General features: G+C 37.9%; 1 protein-coding gene across 1 annotated transcript; it reads right to left on the bottom strand.

Annotated features, from left to right (window-relative positions):
* Nucleotides 1–5,428: 5,428 nt before the first annotated feature.
* Nucleotides 5,429–9,005, bottom strand: LOC128639686 (trypsin-like). The gene is made up of 5 exons (XM_053691808.1): nucleotides 8,928–9,005; nucleotides 6,685–6,838; nucleotides 6,290–6,543; nucleotides 6,059–6,195; nucleotides 5,429–5,705 (listed from the first exon to the last, which is right to left on the bottom strand). The coding sequence occupies exons 1-5, from the start codon at nucleotides 8,965–8,967 to the stop codon at nucleotides 5,556–5,558; spliced, it is 735 nt and encodes a 244-aa protein (XP_053547783.1). The 5' UTR covers nucleotides 8,968–9,005; the 3' UTR covers nucleotides 5,429–5,555.
* Nucleotides 9,006–14,312: the final 5,307 nt, after the last annotated feature.

Genomic DNA, 14,312 nt, shown 5'->3' with positions numbered 1-14,312 from the left:
CAGAAATGTATATTTGTGAATGTTGAGATGTTATATTGGTTTCACTGGTAAAAATAAATAATTGAAATGGGTATATATTTGTTTTTTGTTAAGTTGCTTAATAATTATGCACGGTAATAGTCACCTGCACACACAGATATCCCCCTAAAATAGCTATAACTAAAAACAAACTAAAAACTACTTCCAAAACTATTCAGCTTTGATATTAATGAGTTTTTTGGGTTAATTGAGAACATGGTTGTTGTTCAATAATAAAATTAATCCTCAAAAATACAACTTGCCTAATAATTCTGCACTCCCTGTAGTTTTGAAAGGGGTCCCTGAAACACATGTGATTAAAACTACTCTCTACAGAAAACTGATTATGTCAAATACAATTCTCCATGCCAGAAGTAGCCACCCAAAACATACTGGGTTTGGTGTGGCAAAAGGGCAGTTTATGCGTATTAAATGCAACTGTACTGACAATTCTGATTTTCTGATAGAGAGTGAAAAGTTTAGACAATTTTTATTACAGAGAGGGTATCATTCTAAAACCATTAATCGAGCCCTTTTGGAGGTTACTCGTATGGACAGGGCATCCCTGATTTGTGATAAAATCCCAGGTAAATGTAACAGATTCGATTCATCCAGACCAGTCTTCTTGACCACTTTCAGTCCTCAATTTGACCAAATCTGCAGCATAATTAAAAAGCATTTGCCAATAGTCACGGCTGAGGATAGTCTAAAGGACTACATTGATGGCGGATGCAATTTTGTATCAAAAAGGGGGTGTACCCTAGGCAACATTTTGTCCCCTAGTCAATTGAAAAAAGTAGAAACACATACAAGGAGTTGGCTAACAGTGAAGGGGCATTTCAAATGTAATTTTAGCAATTGTATTGCCTGCTCTCATGCAGGTATTGGTTCTACTTTTCAGTCCAGAACCACAAATAGAGTATATCAACACGAGAGTTGCAGTACCTGCCGTAATACCTATGTAGTCTATTTAATAGAATGTGTAAGCTGCAAGCTTTAATATACCGGGTGCACTACTAGGGAGGCTAGGACAGGTATTAGGGAACACCTAAACAATATTAAAAACAATATTAAGTGTTCTGATCTATCACGTTATTTTATTCATTATCATAACCAAGATGTTTATTTTTGAGCTGGAAGGTTATAGAGATAGTGCACCCCAAGCAAAGAGGAGGTGATAGAAACAGTCGGCTTCTATATAGAGAAGCATTCTGGATTTTCCAGTTGCAAACAAGAAGGCCACAGGGACTAAATATTGAGGGGGATATAATACATTTTTGGAAACTTAATTAAATTAATAATGGGCCCCCATTATCTTGGTCCCTATGTGACTTTGCTGTATATATAGCTTTTCCTTCCCCCGGATTTGGGACACACCCTCTTATACATTGAATATAACCTGTTATATGATTATTATGTTGTTTTTTTTAGCAATATATGTGCAATAATGGCTATAACTGAAACAGTATACAAAGCATATTGTAAAGAGTAGAGATATTCTATCATTACATTTAAGGATAAAAGTCCAGAAGGTGATTAGGCTATTGTTTTCCTTCTTCACCCTTAAACCCTTTGTAGCAAATAATTTATATAGTCTGCTCATTTTTGACTGGTTAATGATACAATAAAATACAATTGGGTTTCTGTTATGGTTGTTTGGTAAATGTAATGTATAGTATTAGCAAGACCCATTTTCATGCTAATCACTTATTGCTGGTCAGCTAAAAGTTAAACTTCTAACACAGTTCCAATTAGTGTAAATTAAGGAGCAGCAAATAGTAACCCAGCTTTTTCCGTAGCCAATTAGGCAATAGTGTATTTAAAGAAGGCAGCTATGGTTTCTTACTATATCTATGAATAAGGTCAGGGGGGGCCGAAACTCGTAGGACATATATGGATTAGCTGAGATCCTTTTTGCAATTTCTGAGGATTTTATTTTGCTTGTGTGTATCCATAAAATAAATAACTTTTTATTTAAAGCGCTTATGCCTTGACTCGCTGGTGTTCTATGGAATTTAATGTATAATGTTGCTTATTTTTAAATAACATTGTGCTGATTTTCAGACTACTAACCAAGCCCCAAAGTTTTAGATGTATAATGATGTTTACAGACTCCTGTTTTTGTAATGGGTCTTTTCATATGCAGGAAAGGGGGGAGTGTCTCTCTGTTTCTGCTTCCCAGCCCCTTTCACTGGGTGTCCCAGCCTAACCTCATCAACAGTGCTAAACTGGGAGCTTCAAAGTAAGTTTTTAAAAGGTTTTATTCTTTATTTTTATATCAGTATCTGTGCATATACTTCTTTATAGTAGTGTCTATAACATGCAGTTAAATAAAAATTATTGTATACTGTCCCTTTAACTTTAGGCTGCAGGCTTGCTCATGCCAGCCTGCAGCAAATACCCCCAAATCTGCATACACACCTTGACAAAAGGAGCCCTAACTGCTTCTTCATTCTCCTGTTATCATTCAAATGTTGATTATGCAATTCTAATTTTCTAGTAGCTATTAACTACATAAGTACATATGTGAAGCGGGTGTGACTGGATGTTGGATCAGACGTGCTGCAGGCAATGTTGTAAGGATATAAGAAGAGCATGGAGCATTAATTATAGAGTAAAGCAAAATATTTACATTTTGAATTTGGAACATTTTATTTTCCAGTATTTAGTCATTTTTTAAGTTGAGCTCTTTAGTGAATAACCTGCCTGTATGGTGTAGAATAACCTGCATGTATGGTTTATAATAACCTGTGTGTATGGTGTAGAATAACCTGTGTGTATGGTGTAGAATAACCTGCGTGTATGGTGTAGAATAACCTGTGCGTATGGTGTAGAATAACCTGCGTGTATGGTGTAGAATAACCTGTGTGTATGGTGTAGAATAACCTGCGTGTATGGTGTAGAATAACCTGTGTGTATGGTGTAGAATAACCTGTGTGTATGGTGTAGAATAACCTGCGTGTATGGTGTAGAACAACCTGTGTGTATGGTGTAGAATAACCTGCGTGTATGGTGTAGAATAACCTGTGTGTATGGTGTAGAATAACCTGTGTGTATGGTGTAGAATAACCTGCGTGTATGGTGTAGAATAACCTGTGTGTATGGTGTAGAATAACCTGTGTGTATGGTGTAGAATAACCTGTGTGTATGGTGTAGAATAACCTGTGTGTATGGTGTCGAATAACCTGTGTGTATGGTGTAGAATAACCTGCCTGTATGGTGTAGAATAACCTGCGTGTATGGTGTAGAATAAACTGCCTGTATGGTGTAGAATAACCTGCGTGTATAGTGTAGAATAACCTGCGTGTATGGTGTAGAATAACCTGTGTGTATGGTGTAGAATAACCTGCGTGTATGGTGTAGAATAACCTGTGTGTTTGGTGTAGAATAACCTGTGTGCATGGTGTAGAATAACCTGCGTGTATGGTGTAGAATAACCTGCGTGTATGGTGTAGAATAACCTGCGTGTATGTGTAGAATAACCTGCCTGTATGGTGTAGAATAACCTGTGTGTATGGTGTAGAATAACCTGCCTGTATGGTGTAGAATAACCTGCGTGTATGGTGAAGAATAACCTGCGTGTATGGTGTAGAATAACCTGTGTGTATGGTGTAGAATAACCTGCGTGTATGGTGTAGAATAACCTGCGTGTATGGTGTTGAATAACCTGTGTGTATGGTGTAGAATAACCTGCGTGTATGGTGTAGAATAACCTGTGTGTATGGTGTAGAATAACCTGCATGTATGGTGTAGAATAACCTGTGTGTATGGTGTAGAATAACCTGCGTGTATTGTGTAGAATAACCTGTGTGTATGGTGTAGAATAACCTGCGTGTATGGTGTAGAATAACCTCTGATTGAGGTTTCAACTAGTAAAAATAATAAAAACCCAAATATGATTCAGAGTAGCAATTAATACAGATATTCAAACACAATACATAGAAACACACTTACAAGAAGTACAATTCGAGAAGAAGAAAGAAGCCCCTAAAAACTCTGTACAGCTCTATTTTTACCTTTGATAAAGTCTGCACACTACAGCATACAGGGTTTACTGATTTTCTATTGGTGGAATGTGGGAAATTTATTTACATCATTACAGTCATATTATTTTACTCACAATTAGCATAAAATAATTTCTGTTGGATGTGGTTTGAATGAGAACTAGTGTACCAGTTAGGCAGGTGTCCCTCTAAGGCAAGTTTTGTATGTGGCCCAGCAGAGAAACAGTTAATAAGAGAACCACACCTTGCAGTCTGCATTATGCAGTGCTTGCTAATTGCAGGGTGCGGTTACCTAATTAACTGTTTTACTGCTGGGCCGCACATAAAACTGGCCTTAGAAGGGGCACTGCAGTTGAGCCTTTTCCAGCCCCTTATCTGGCATGGCACAGTGAATTTATATAATTGGGTAAATTATTATTGTATGTTTTAGATTAAGGGTACAATTAAATAAATTAAGCTCTCTATCTATCATCTACTGTATCTAACTGCATGTCTGTTTACCTATTAGTTGATTAATGAAATATATTTATTAATTAATTTCAGATTCCACGTTAACAAGAATTCTGTTTATCTGCTTTATCAAGCAAGTCTATTTCTCTCTTGTTGAAAAACTTCAAGCCCATGGTCTTTGGTCTTGTCCAGAGATCAGAATAATTATAGAATTTCCTAAGAAAAATAAACTATATCTATCTATCTATAATCTATCTATCTATCTATCTATCTATCTATCTATCTATCATCTATCTATCTATCTATCTATCTATCTATCTATCTATCTATCTATCTATCTATCTAATATATATATATATATATATATATATATATCAATATCATCTATCTTTCTCTATATCTCTCTATTTAGCTATCATCTATCTATCTATAATCTATCTATCTTTCTATCTATCTATCTATCTATCTATCTATCTATCATCTATCTATCTATCTATCTATCTATCAATATATATATATATATATATATATATATATATATATATATATATATATATATATATATATATATATATATATATATATATATATATCATCTATCTATCTCTATATCTCTCTATCTAGCTATCATCTATCTATCTATATATCTATCTATCTATCATCTATCTATCTATCTATCTAACATCTATATCTATCATCTATCTATCTATTATCTATCTATCATCAATCTATCTATCTATCTATCTATCATCTATCTATCTATCTATCTATCTATCTATCATCTATCTATCAATATATATATATATATATATATATTTATCATCTATCTTTCTCTATATCTCTCTATCTAGCTATCATCTATCTATCATTATTATTATCGTTTAAAATCTATTGATTAGTAGCTTTACTGTCCCCATCTGACCTGCCCATTTCAAAGAAAACACAGAAGGGTTGAATTGAATTTAGCAATTTATTAGAGTATCAGAAACACAGATCACTAAAAGGAGCCAAGATAATTAAGTGTTTGTTCATAATGGGAGCTTGATTTAAATAATTCTGTAGATTAGAGAGAAGAATAACACTTTAGTTGGCAGCCATGGTGTTCTTGATCCAGGAGTTGTAATTGCAGACTTTTGTGTAGACACCAGGATAGTTTCGTTGGGCGCATCCGTAACCCCACGAGACAACACCCTGCAGCTGGCCATTACATACTACAGGTCCTCCAGAGTCACCCTAAAATGTGGAAGATTATTATAACAGAGAACCAAACTCTTTATTAGCACATACATCATATTATATTTGCTAATATATAGAAAAATTATACATATATGTGCAAAGTTTCAAATTGTTATATATGATAAGAAAACAATTTAGTGCACACATTGACAATAGCAGTTATAGTTTTCTTTTGGATAATATATTTAATGATGTTTTAATAATATTGTGAGAAAATGGAAGTTATAGCAATTATAGAGAGGTCTTTTATTTTCTCACTACAGCTTCCGGTGGGCACATCATTTGATATTGAAAATAATATATGGAAGAACTAAAAGAGAATATTTAACTAATAAATATTAAGAAGTTACCTGGCAAGAATCTTTTCCTCCAGCCAAGTACCCAGCGCAGAACATGTTTTTGGTAATCTCTCCAGGATAGGAGCCACTGCACTGACTGTCACTTAAAATAGGAGCACTGAGACATTGCAGGAGATCTGGGTAATTAGCTAGAGAGACAACCAGGAAAAAACAGTTATTGTGAACCTTAATTAGAGATGGAATAATAGTGTTAATTTAAAAGTTACTAAAGTGTTTACTCACTGCCACTGCTGAGTGTGTTTCCCCAGCCAGAGATCAGACAGCTGGTGCCAGCGGCGGCACATCCAGAGGGCAAAGCTACAGCCTTCACATAGGAGTTGAGAGTAGCAGGAGAGGCGAGCTTGATGAGCATGATGTCATTGTCCAGGGTCCTGGAGTTGTAGCTGGCATGTCTGATGACCTTGGCAGAGTTGATGAACTGCTCTGTGCCCTCATTGTTAAAAATATTGTGCTCTCCCAGTCTAACTTGAATGCTCCTACAATATATGAGTATTATCAGAAAGGAATGTTTAAAGTATAGAGACATAACAATAAAAGAGAAGCATATACCAAGCCACTGCGATAAAAAAATAAAAAAATAGTTCCACTTCAAAAAACGTCTTTTTTTTATAACTTACGATTTGTAGCAGTGAGCAGCAGACACAACCCATTGGCTGGCTATCAGGGACCCCCCACAGAAATGGTAACCGGAGTTCAGAGACACCTGATATGGGACAGAGTTCTTGCTGCAGGTGTAACCTCCTACAATCTTATCATCATCATCAAATGCAGCTGTAGAGGAAGACATTTAAATAGATATTTTTAGGGGTTAATAAAGTATAAATTCTCACTAAGTTACTAACTATCAAAAACTTGCTGGCATTGAGAGCAATCACACAAACCCTTTCTTTAGTATTATATTGTAATGTAAGTGTAATTCCTTCACATCTGTAACCTTGCATGCTGCACAACTATTCTTCTATTCTACCAGAAACACTTACAATAAATCCACTTTGGATATGCTAGTAATAATATCATCTGCATTGTGTAATGGATGTAATAATCTCTGTGTCACCTCCACTCATACTTGCTCACAATTAAATCATTAACACCATTTCCAAGTATAGATTTTATGTGCAGCGCTACTTAGGAAAAGTTCTAGAGATATAGGCGCCTATTTATTATGGTGCTAGCGGACATGATCCGATATTGTGGATCATGCCTGCTGCACATCGACAAATGCTGACAGCATACACTCTCTGCATTTATCTAGTGAACTGCTGGTGCAATTCCACCCCCTGCAGATTCGCGGCCAATCGGCCGCTAGCAGGGGGTTTCAATCAACCCGATCGTATTCCATATTACAAAATTATAGCTTTACAAAAAGGGTTTAACTCTAACACATCCACTAAATGTATCCTATATCTCTGGTGTGTGTGCACTAAACCCCATTCTACCCTTCTGGTATGTCTGTTGGTGTATGTGAGTGCACGTGTGTTTTATAACTCATCAGTGTGTGTATACCTATCAAAATTGATCCTAACTCTTCTATATCCCTCTCAGCTGGCTCTATTGTCACCTGAGATATTTTTTAGACAAGCTGACATTGTTTGGAGGAGTAAATTACTTCCTTTGCATATTTCTTTGTTGTTCGTTTATTGCTTCCTATTCGTCCTACGACCTGTGTCAATTACATCTTTGCTTAGAATATAAACTTTTGTTACACATACACACAGGCATGCATATTTTATATCAGATATAGGTCTATGTATATAAATATATCTACTAGCATTGCAGAGCAAGTCAAAAAGCTCTGAAGCTAAAATCTGCCTATCTAAAATTCTTTGAGGAAGCTTGCAGTACTGACCGGACTTTTTACAAAGTCTCACAAGACCATAAAGCTTTAAATAATTGGGTCCGAAATGATCTAATCTAGATAACTGGTTGGAATTAAGCTACAGTTAATCTAAGAAACAACGCACAATAGGGCCTATTTATCAAAAGTCTTGCGGACCTGATCTGACAGTGCGGATCAGGTCTGCAAGACATCGGTGAATGCGGAGTGCAATACGCTCTCCGTATTCAGCATAGCACCAGCAGCTCACAAGAGCTGCTGGTGCAATGCCGCCCCCTGCAGACTCGGGCCGCCAACAGGGGGTGTCAATCAACCCGATTGTACTCGATTGGGTTGAATTCCGGCAATTCCTGTCCGCCTCCTCAGAGCAGGCGGACAGGGTTATGGAGCCTGCTGCTCCATAACTTGTGTTTCTGCCGAGTCTGAAGACTCGCCAGAAACACGGGCCGTCAAGCTCTGTTCGGAGTTGATAGATAGGCCCCAATGGGCTAAATTACAAGTAGCATGCAAACTTAGCTAGAAGTAAACTTTTAACATGAAAGGGTTAGCCCATGTATTACAAGTTGAAAGTAAAAGTTTGTGCTATGAAATACATAATAGCCCTTTTCAGTTAAATACCTTATATATCATATACCTTAAAAAAAAAATTATATTTATAAAAAATATCTTAACAGAAAGTGTAAATATGAGTGTAGCACTTTATTTTAATGTATTTTTGTTGTGTTTGGTGCAATTTTTTTTAACCCTTACACTTTACGCAAGGTCTTCAGTCACTCTAACCTGCAGAGCGCAAATTTCTTATGCGCTTGAGCACACTGTTTACTTTCAACTTATACTATGCAATATGCAAGTTGCAATGTTGTTTTTTTGCGTCCCGCACTAATACCCTTTGTAATCTATCCCACTATGTTACTGTTACTAAATGTGAATTACTAACTTTGCACAAACTTTCAGTTTTATAAACTATTTATTCATATTTGATCAATAAAATGTTATAGAGGTAAAAAGAGAACAACAACAACTTACCAGCCGCTCCAAGCAAAACGGCAATGAGTAAGAACTTCATGTCTGCTCTCTGTATTGTACAGATATTACTGTGCTGGATAGCACATTTATATATTGCTTCAGATGCCCAACTCAAGGACATCAGCCTCATTAGGGATAAATAGCTGCAGATAAAGAACTGGCATATATCTGGATGAAACTGTGCCCAACCCCCAGATGTTCCCTTTTCTTCATGTGTTAAAATATTCCCATATAATAAGTAATTCCACTGTACGTACACGTACTCGGTATCCCCTTTTATGTTAACCAATTAATGGAGATGTGTAGCCAAGTAAAATTGATTTGGATACATTTTTTTGTATTGGTATTCAGGGAAATTAATTTCCCTGAATATTTAGTGGCTGCACTATTTGGTATTCGTTTAGTTTAAAACTAAACGAATAGTGAATTTTCATTAAATATTTACATTAGTTTTCCTTAAAATTAATGTAATTGTTTCAAAGCTACAAATGGAAAGTTCACCTGTAGCTACAAAACTTACCTTAGTGTTCTCTGCAGATCATTTAGAGTGTGCTAAGGTAAGTATCACCTGTAGCTACAAAACTTACCTTAGTGTTTTCTGCAGATCATGGAGAGCGTGCTAAGGTAAGTATCACCTGTAGCTACAATACTTACCTTAGTGCTCTCTGCAGATCATGGAGAGTGCGCTAAGGTAAGAATCACCTGTAGCTACAATACTTACCTTAGTGTTTTCTGCAGATCATGGAGAGTGCGCTAAGGTAAGTATCACCTGTAGCTACAATACTTACCTTAGTGCTCTCTGCAGATCATGGAGAGTGCGCTAAGGTAAGAATCACCTGTAGCTACAATACTTACCTTAGTGTTCTCTGCAGATCATAGAGAGTGCGCTAAGGTAAGTATCACCTGTAGCTACAATACTTACCTTAGTGTTCGCTGCAGATCATGGAGAGTGAGCTAAGGTAAGTATCACCTGTAGCTACAATACTTACCTTAGTGTTCTCTGCAGATCATGGAGAGCGTGCTAAGGTAAGTATCGCCTGTAGCTACAATACTTACCTTAGTGTTCGCTGCAGATAATGGAGAGTGCGCTAAGGTAAGTATCACCTGTAGCTACAATACTTACCTTAGTGTTCTCTGCAGATCATGGAGAGCGTGCTAAGGTAAGTATCGCCTGTAGCTACAATACTTACCTTAACCCTTTGACTACCAGGACATCCAGACAAACACTTGCCCAAAATACCAGAGCATTTTTAGCATTTTTGCTATCACTCACTTTTTATTTACCTATCAAATCTATATATATTTTTTTAGTAGACAACCCAAGGTATTGATCTAGGCCAAATTTGGTATATTTAATGCCACCATTTAACTGCCAAATGTCATCAAATAAAAAAAATTGGTACGTTGGGTTTCTCACATAAATTATTTACACACTGCTTGTGCAATCATGGCACAAATGTTTGTAAAATTGTCTCTGAGATGCTCTTTGTTCTGAAATAACAGACATATATGGCTTTGCCATTGCTTTTTGGTAATTAGAAGGCCACTAATTGCAGCTGTGCACCAAACTTCTTATATTCCCAGCAGTGAAGGGGTTAATCAGGTATCTTAAAAGGTTAAGGTTAGCTTAAGTGTAGAGATTAGCTTAACTACCAGACACTCCCCACCCCCTGATCCCCCCAAAAAGCTCTCTTCCCTCCCCACACCCCACTGGTCACCCTCATCTTAAGTACTGGCAGACAGTCTGCCAATACAAAAAAATGAAAACTTTTTTTTATTAATACATTTTTATTTTTTTATTGTTTCTGCAGTGTAGGATTGTCCCAACCCTCAAACCTCCCTGATCCCCCCTAAAAAAATCTAAACCTCCCCTGCCCTAACTATAGACCCCATCTTAGCTACTGGCAGCTATCAGCCAGTACCTGAAAAACATAAAAAAAAAGATAATATTTTTTATTTTTACTGTTCCATAAGGTAGTGTCCCGTCCACCTAGCGATCTTTATTTTATAGGGTCCCCCACACACCCTTTTCCTTAGTGTAGTTGCCCATCCCTCCCTGTCCCTTTAAAAAAAATCCTAGCTTAGGGCCTCTCCCACTTCCTCCCACTCCCTCCCACCTCCCCTGTTGGGCCACCCACCCGCCTCCCGCCCACACCTCCCGTCGGCTCCAGCAGATGATTGTTACAGACTGTGACACACACAGTGTCACTGTCTGTAACAATCAGACATCTGCCGTCATATGGAGGCGAAGCACCGATCGTGCTCTGGCTCCATATGCGGGAGATGCCTCAAGCTTCAGGAGCTCCAGATCTCGGCTGTAACTTAACAGCTAAAAAGAGTGCTGGAGCATCCTGTATGCGACGATGTGTATATATATATAAATAGTAAAGAAGGGGAACCAGCCCTCCATACACAACAGCCTCCGGGGTGCACTTCTAATAAAAATCATATTCAAAGTTGCAGGGAAGGCACTCTCCGTTTCAAATAACTTTTATTAGGGTAAATATTTTCGGGGTCTCCCCCGTCCTCAGACCACTTCTGAGGACGGGGGAGACCCTGAAAACGTTTACCCTAATAAAAGTTATTTGAAACGGAGAGTGCCTTCCCTGCAACTTTGAATATAAATATGTGTGATTTAGAAAGAGCATGCAATTTAAAAAAAACTCCAATTTACTTCTATTATCTATTTTGCTTCATTCTCTTGATATCCTTTGCGGGAAAGCATATCTAGATAGGATTTGTAGTTGCTGATTGGTGGCTGCACAAAGATGCATTGTGTGATTGGCTCACCCATGTGCTTTGCTATTTCTTCAGCAAAGGATATCTTAAGAATGAAGCATATTAGAAAACAGAAGTAAATCGGAATGTTGTTTAAAATTGTATCATACACCTGAATCATGAAATGATTTTTTATTTTTTTTACCTATGATCTGGAGAGCATGGAGAGCTAGCTAAGGTAAGTTTCACATGTAGTTACAATACTTACCTTAGTGTGCTCTGAAGAGAATGGAGAGCGTGCTAATGTAAGTATCGCATGTAACTACAATACTTACCTTAGTGTGCTCTGGAGAGCATGGAGAGTGTGTTAATGTAAGTATCACATGTAACTACAATACTTACCTTAGTGTGCTCTGGAGAGCATGGAGAGCGAGCTAAGGTAAGTATCACCTGTAGCTACAATACTTACCTTAGTGTGCTCTGGAGAGCATGGAGAGCAAGCTAAGGTAAGTATCACCTGTAGCTGCAATACTCACCTTAGTGTGCTCTGGAGAGCATGGAGAGTGTGTTATGGTAAGTATCACCTATAGATATAATACTTACCTTAGTGTGCTCTGGAGAGCATGGAGAGCGCGCTAAGGTACGTATTACCTGCAGCTACAATACTCACCTTAGTGTGCTCTGGAGAGCATGGAGAGAGCGCTAATGTAAGTATCACATGTAACTACAATACTTACCTTAGTGTGCTCTGAAGAGCATGGAGAGCGCACTAAGCTAAGTATCCCCTGTAGCTACAATACTCACCTTAGTGTGCTCTGGAGAGCATGAAGAGCGAGCTAAGGTAAGTATCACCTGTAGCTACAATACTCAGCTTAGAGTGCTCTGGAGAGCATATAGAGCAAGCTAAGGTAAGTATCACCTGTAGCTACAATACTTACCTTAGTGTGCTCTGGAGAGCATGGAGAGCGTGTTATGGTAAGTATCACCTATAGCTATAATACTTACCTTAGCGTGCTCTGGAGAGCATGGAGAGCGCACTAAGGTAAGTACCACCTTCATGCTACAATACTCACCTTAGTGTGCTCTGGAGAGCATGGAGAGAGCGCTAATGTAAGTATCACATGTAACTACAATACTTACCTTAGTGTGCTCTGAAGAGCATGGAGAGCGCGCTAAGGTAAGTATCATCTGTAGCTACAATACTCACCTTAGTGTGCTCTGGAGAGCATGGAGAGCGAGCTAAGGTAAGTATCATCTGTAGCTACAATACTTACCTTAGTGTGCTCTGGAGAGCATGGAGAGCGTGTTATGGTAAGTATCACCTATAGCTATAATACTTAGCTTAGTGTGCTCTGGAGAGCATGGAGAGCGCGCTAAGGTAAGTATCACCTGTAGCTACAATACTCACCTTAGTGTTCTCTGAAGAGCATGGAGAGCGTGCTGAGGTAAATATCCCCTGTAGCTTTAATAGAGATAATGATGATTATAGCAATAATAGAGTATACACATGGCAGTTTAGAAGCCAGAAAGGGTATAGGTCCAGAAGGTATAAGTCTAAGCTCATTAACAAAACGTCTTCCTCAGATAATAAAAAGAAAGTTAGATTTTCAGATACTGAGGGTACAGATGATGAGGCAGTCATATAGTCAACTAGAAGCGATTCTAGTGGAGAGGAAGAGTTTACACCGATCCCTAAGGGTATTATTCAGAATTACAGCAATAGACCCGCAAGAAGTAGAGGGACCCCTAGATCTAACTCTATTATGACCAGGCAGCAGAGTCGAGGTACCAAAAGTAATACACAAATCCTCTCGTCTAACTCACGTAAAGCTGATTCTTAAGTGACAATGAGGGTGACTTTAGATCTAATAGCACTATTATGTCCACAGACACACAGATCTCTGGAAAGCAGGTTTTTCATCAGGACCTACATCAAAGAGAAGGGGGAGGCGCCCTAGGAAGAGGTTGCAACACAAGGGGTCAAAGGGGTTGCACATACCGCAACAAATATCAGACATAAAGATAATTAATTTATCTGGTAGGGTCTTAACACCCTTGGAATTAGAGATCTTAAGGATGTGCCTGGGCTTTGTCTCTACCAGATCCTTTAATCTCTTTGATACTTTAACAGATGTTAATAGATTGGTGAGGGACCTCACTGTTAAGAAATTATTTTGGACAAAGATACTAATACCACTCCCAGTACAGAGGTGACTACAGATATAAGTGTTGATGTCACTAGTGTGCTACCAAGTATTTCCAATATCTTTGATTTTGAAGAAGGAAGTGACTTTTACACTTTGCAGAATCTAGGAGCTCAATCTTTGAGGGATCCTGCATATTTAAAAAGTTCCCACGGACAGTTTAAACTGAAGTCTATCTTCTACCCTGTGAGGGAGAGGGTCTCCTTTTGGAGGCCTTTAACCACAGGGTTGAGGAAGACTTGATCAAACTCTCAAAAAGTCATATTAGAAGCCAACCTAACTTGCGACCTGAATTACGACAAGCTTTGGCCAAATTACAAACATATGATGATATAGTCATAAAACAGGCAGATAAGGGGGGCAATATTGTGACACTTGATAGACCAGCATACATGAGGCAATGAGACAATTAAATGAAAGAGAAGTGTATGTCAGACTAATACGAAATCCAACTGAAAGCTTC

The sequence above is a fragment of the Bombina bombina genome, chromosome 9, assembly GCF_027579735.1.
Source record: "Bombina bombina isolate aBomBom1 chromosome 9, aBomBom1.pri, whole genome shotgun sequence".
NCBI lineage: Eukaryota > Metazoa > Chordata > Amphibia > Anura > Bombinatoridae > Bombina > Bombina bombina.
Note: the sequence above shows the minus strand (reverse complement) of the source record. Positions and strands in the feature narration are given on the sequence as shown.

Coding starts and splice junctions, on each gene's coding strand:
- LOC128639686 (XM_053691808.1), bottom strand. CDS start 8,967: ATGAAGTTCTTACTCATTGCCGTTTTGCTTGGAGCGGCTG. Junction 6,544..6,684: donor GCTGCTCACTGCTACAAATC/GTAAGTTATAAA, acceptor CATATATTGTAG/GAGCATTCAAGTTAGACTGG. Junction 6,196..6,289: donor AAACACACTCAGCAGTGGCA/GTGAGTAAACAC, acceptor TTGTCTCTCTAG/CTAATTACCCAGATCTCCTG.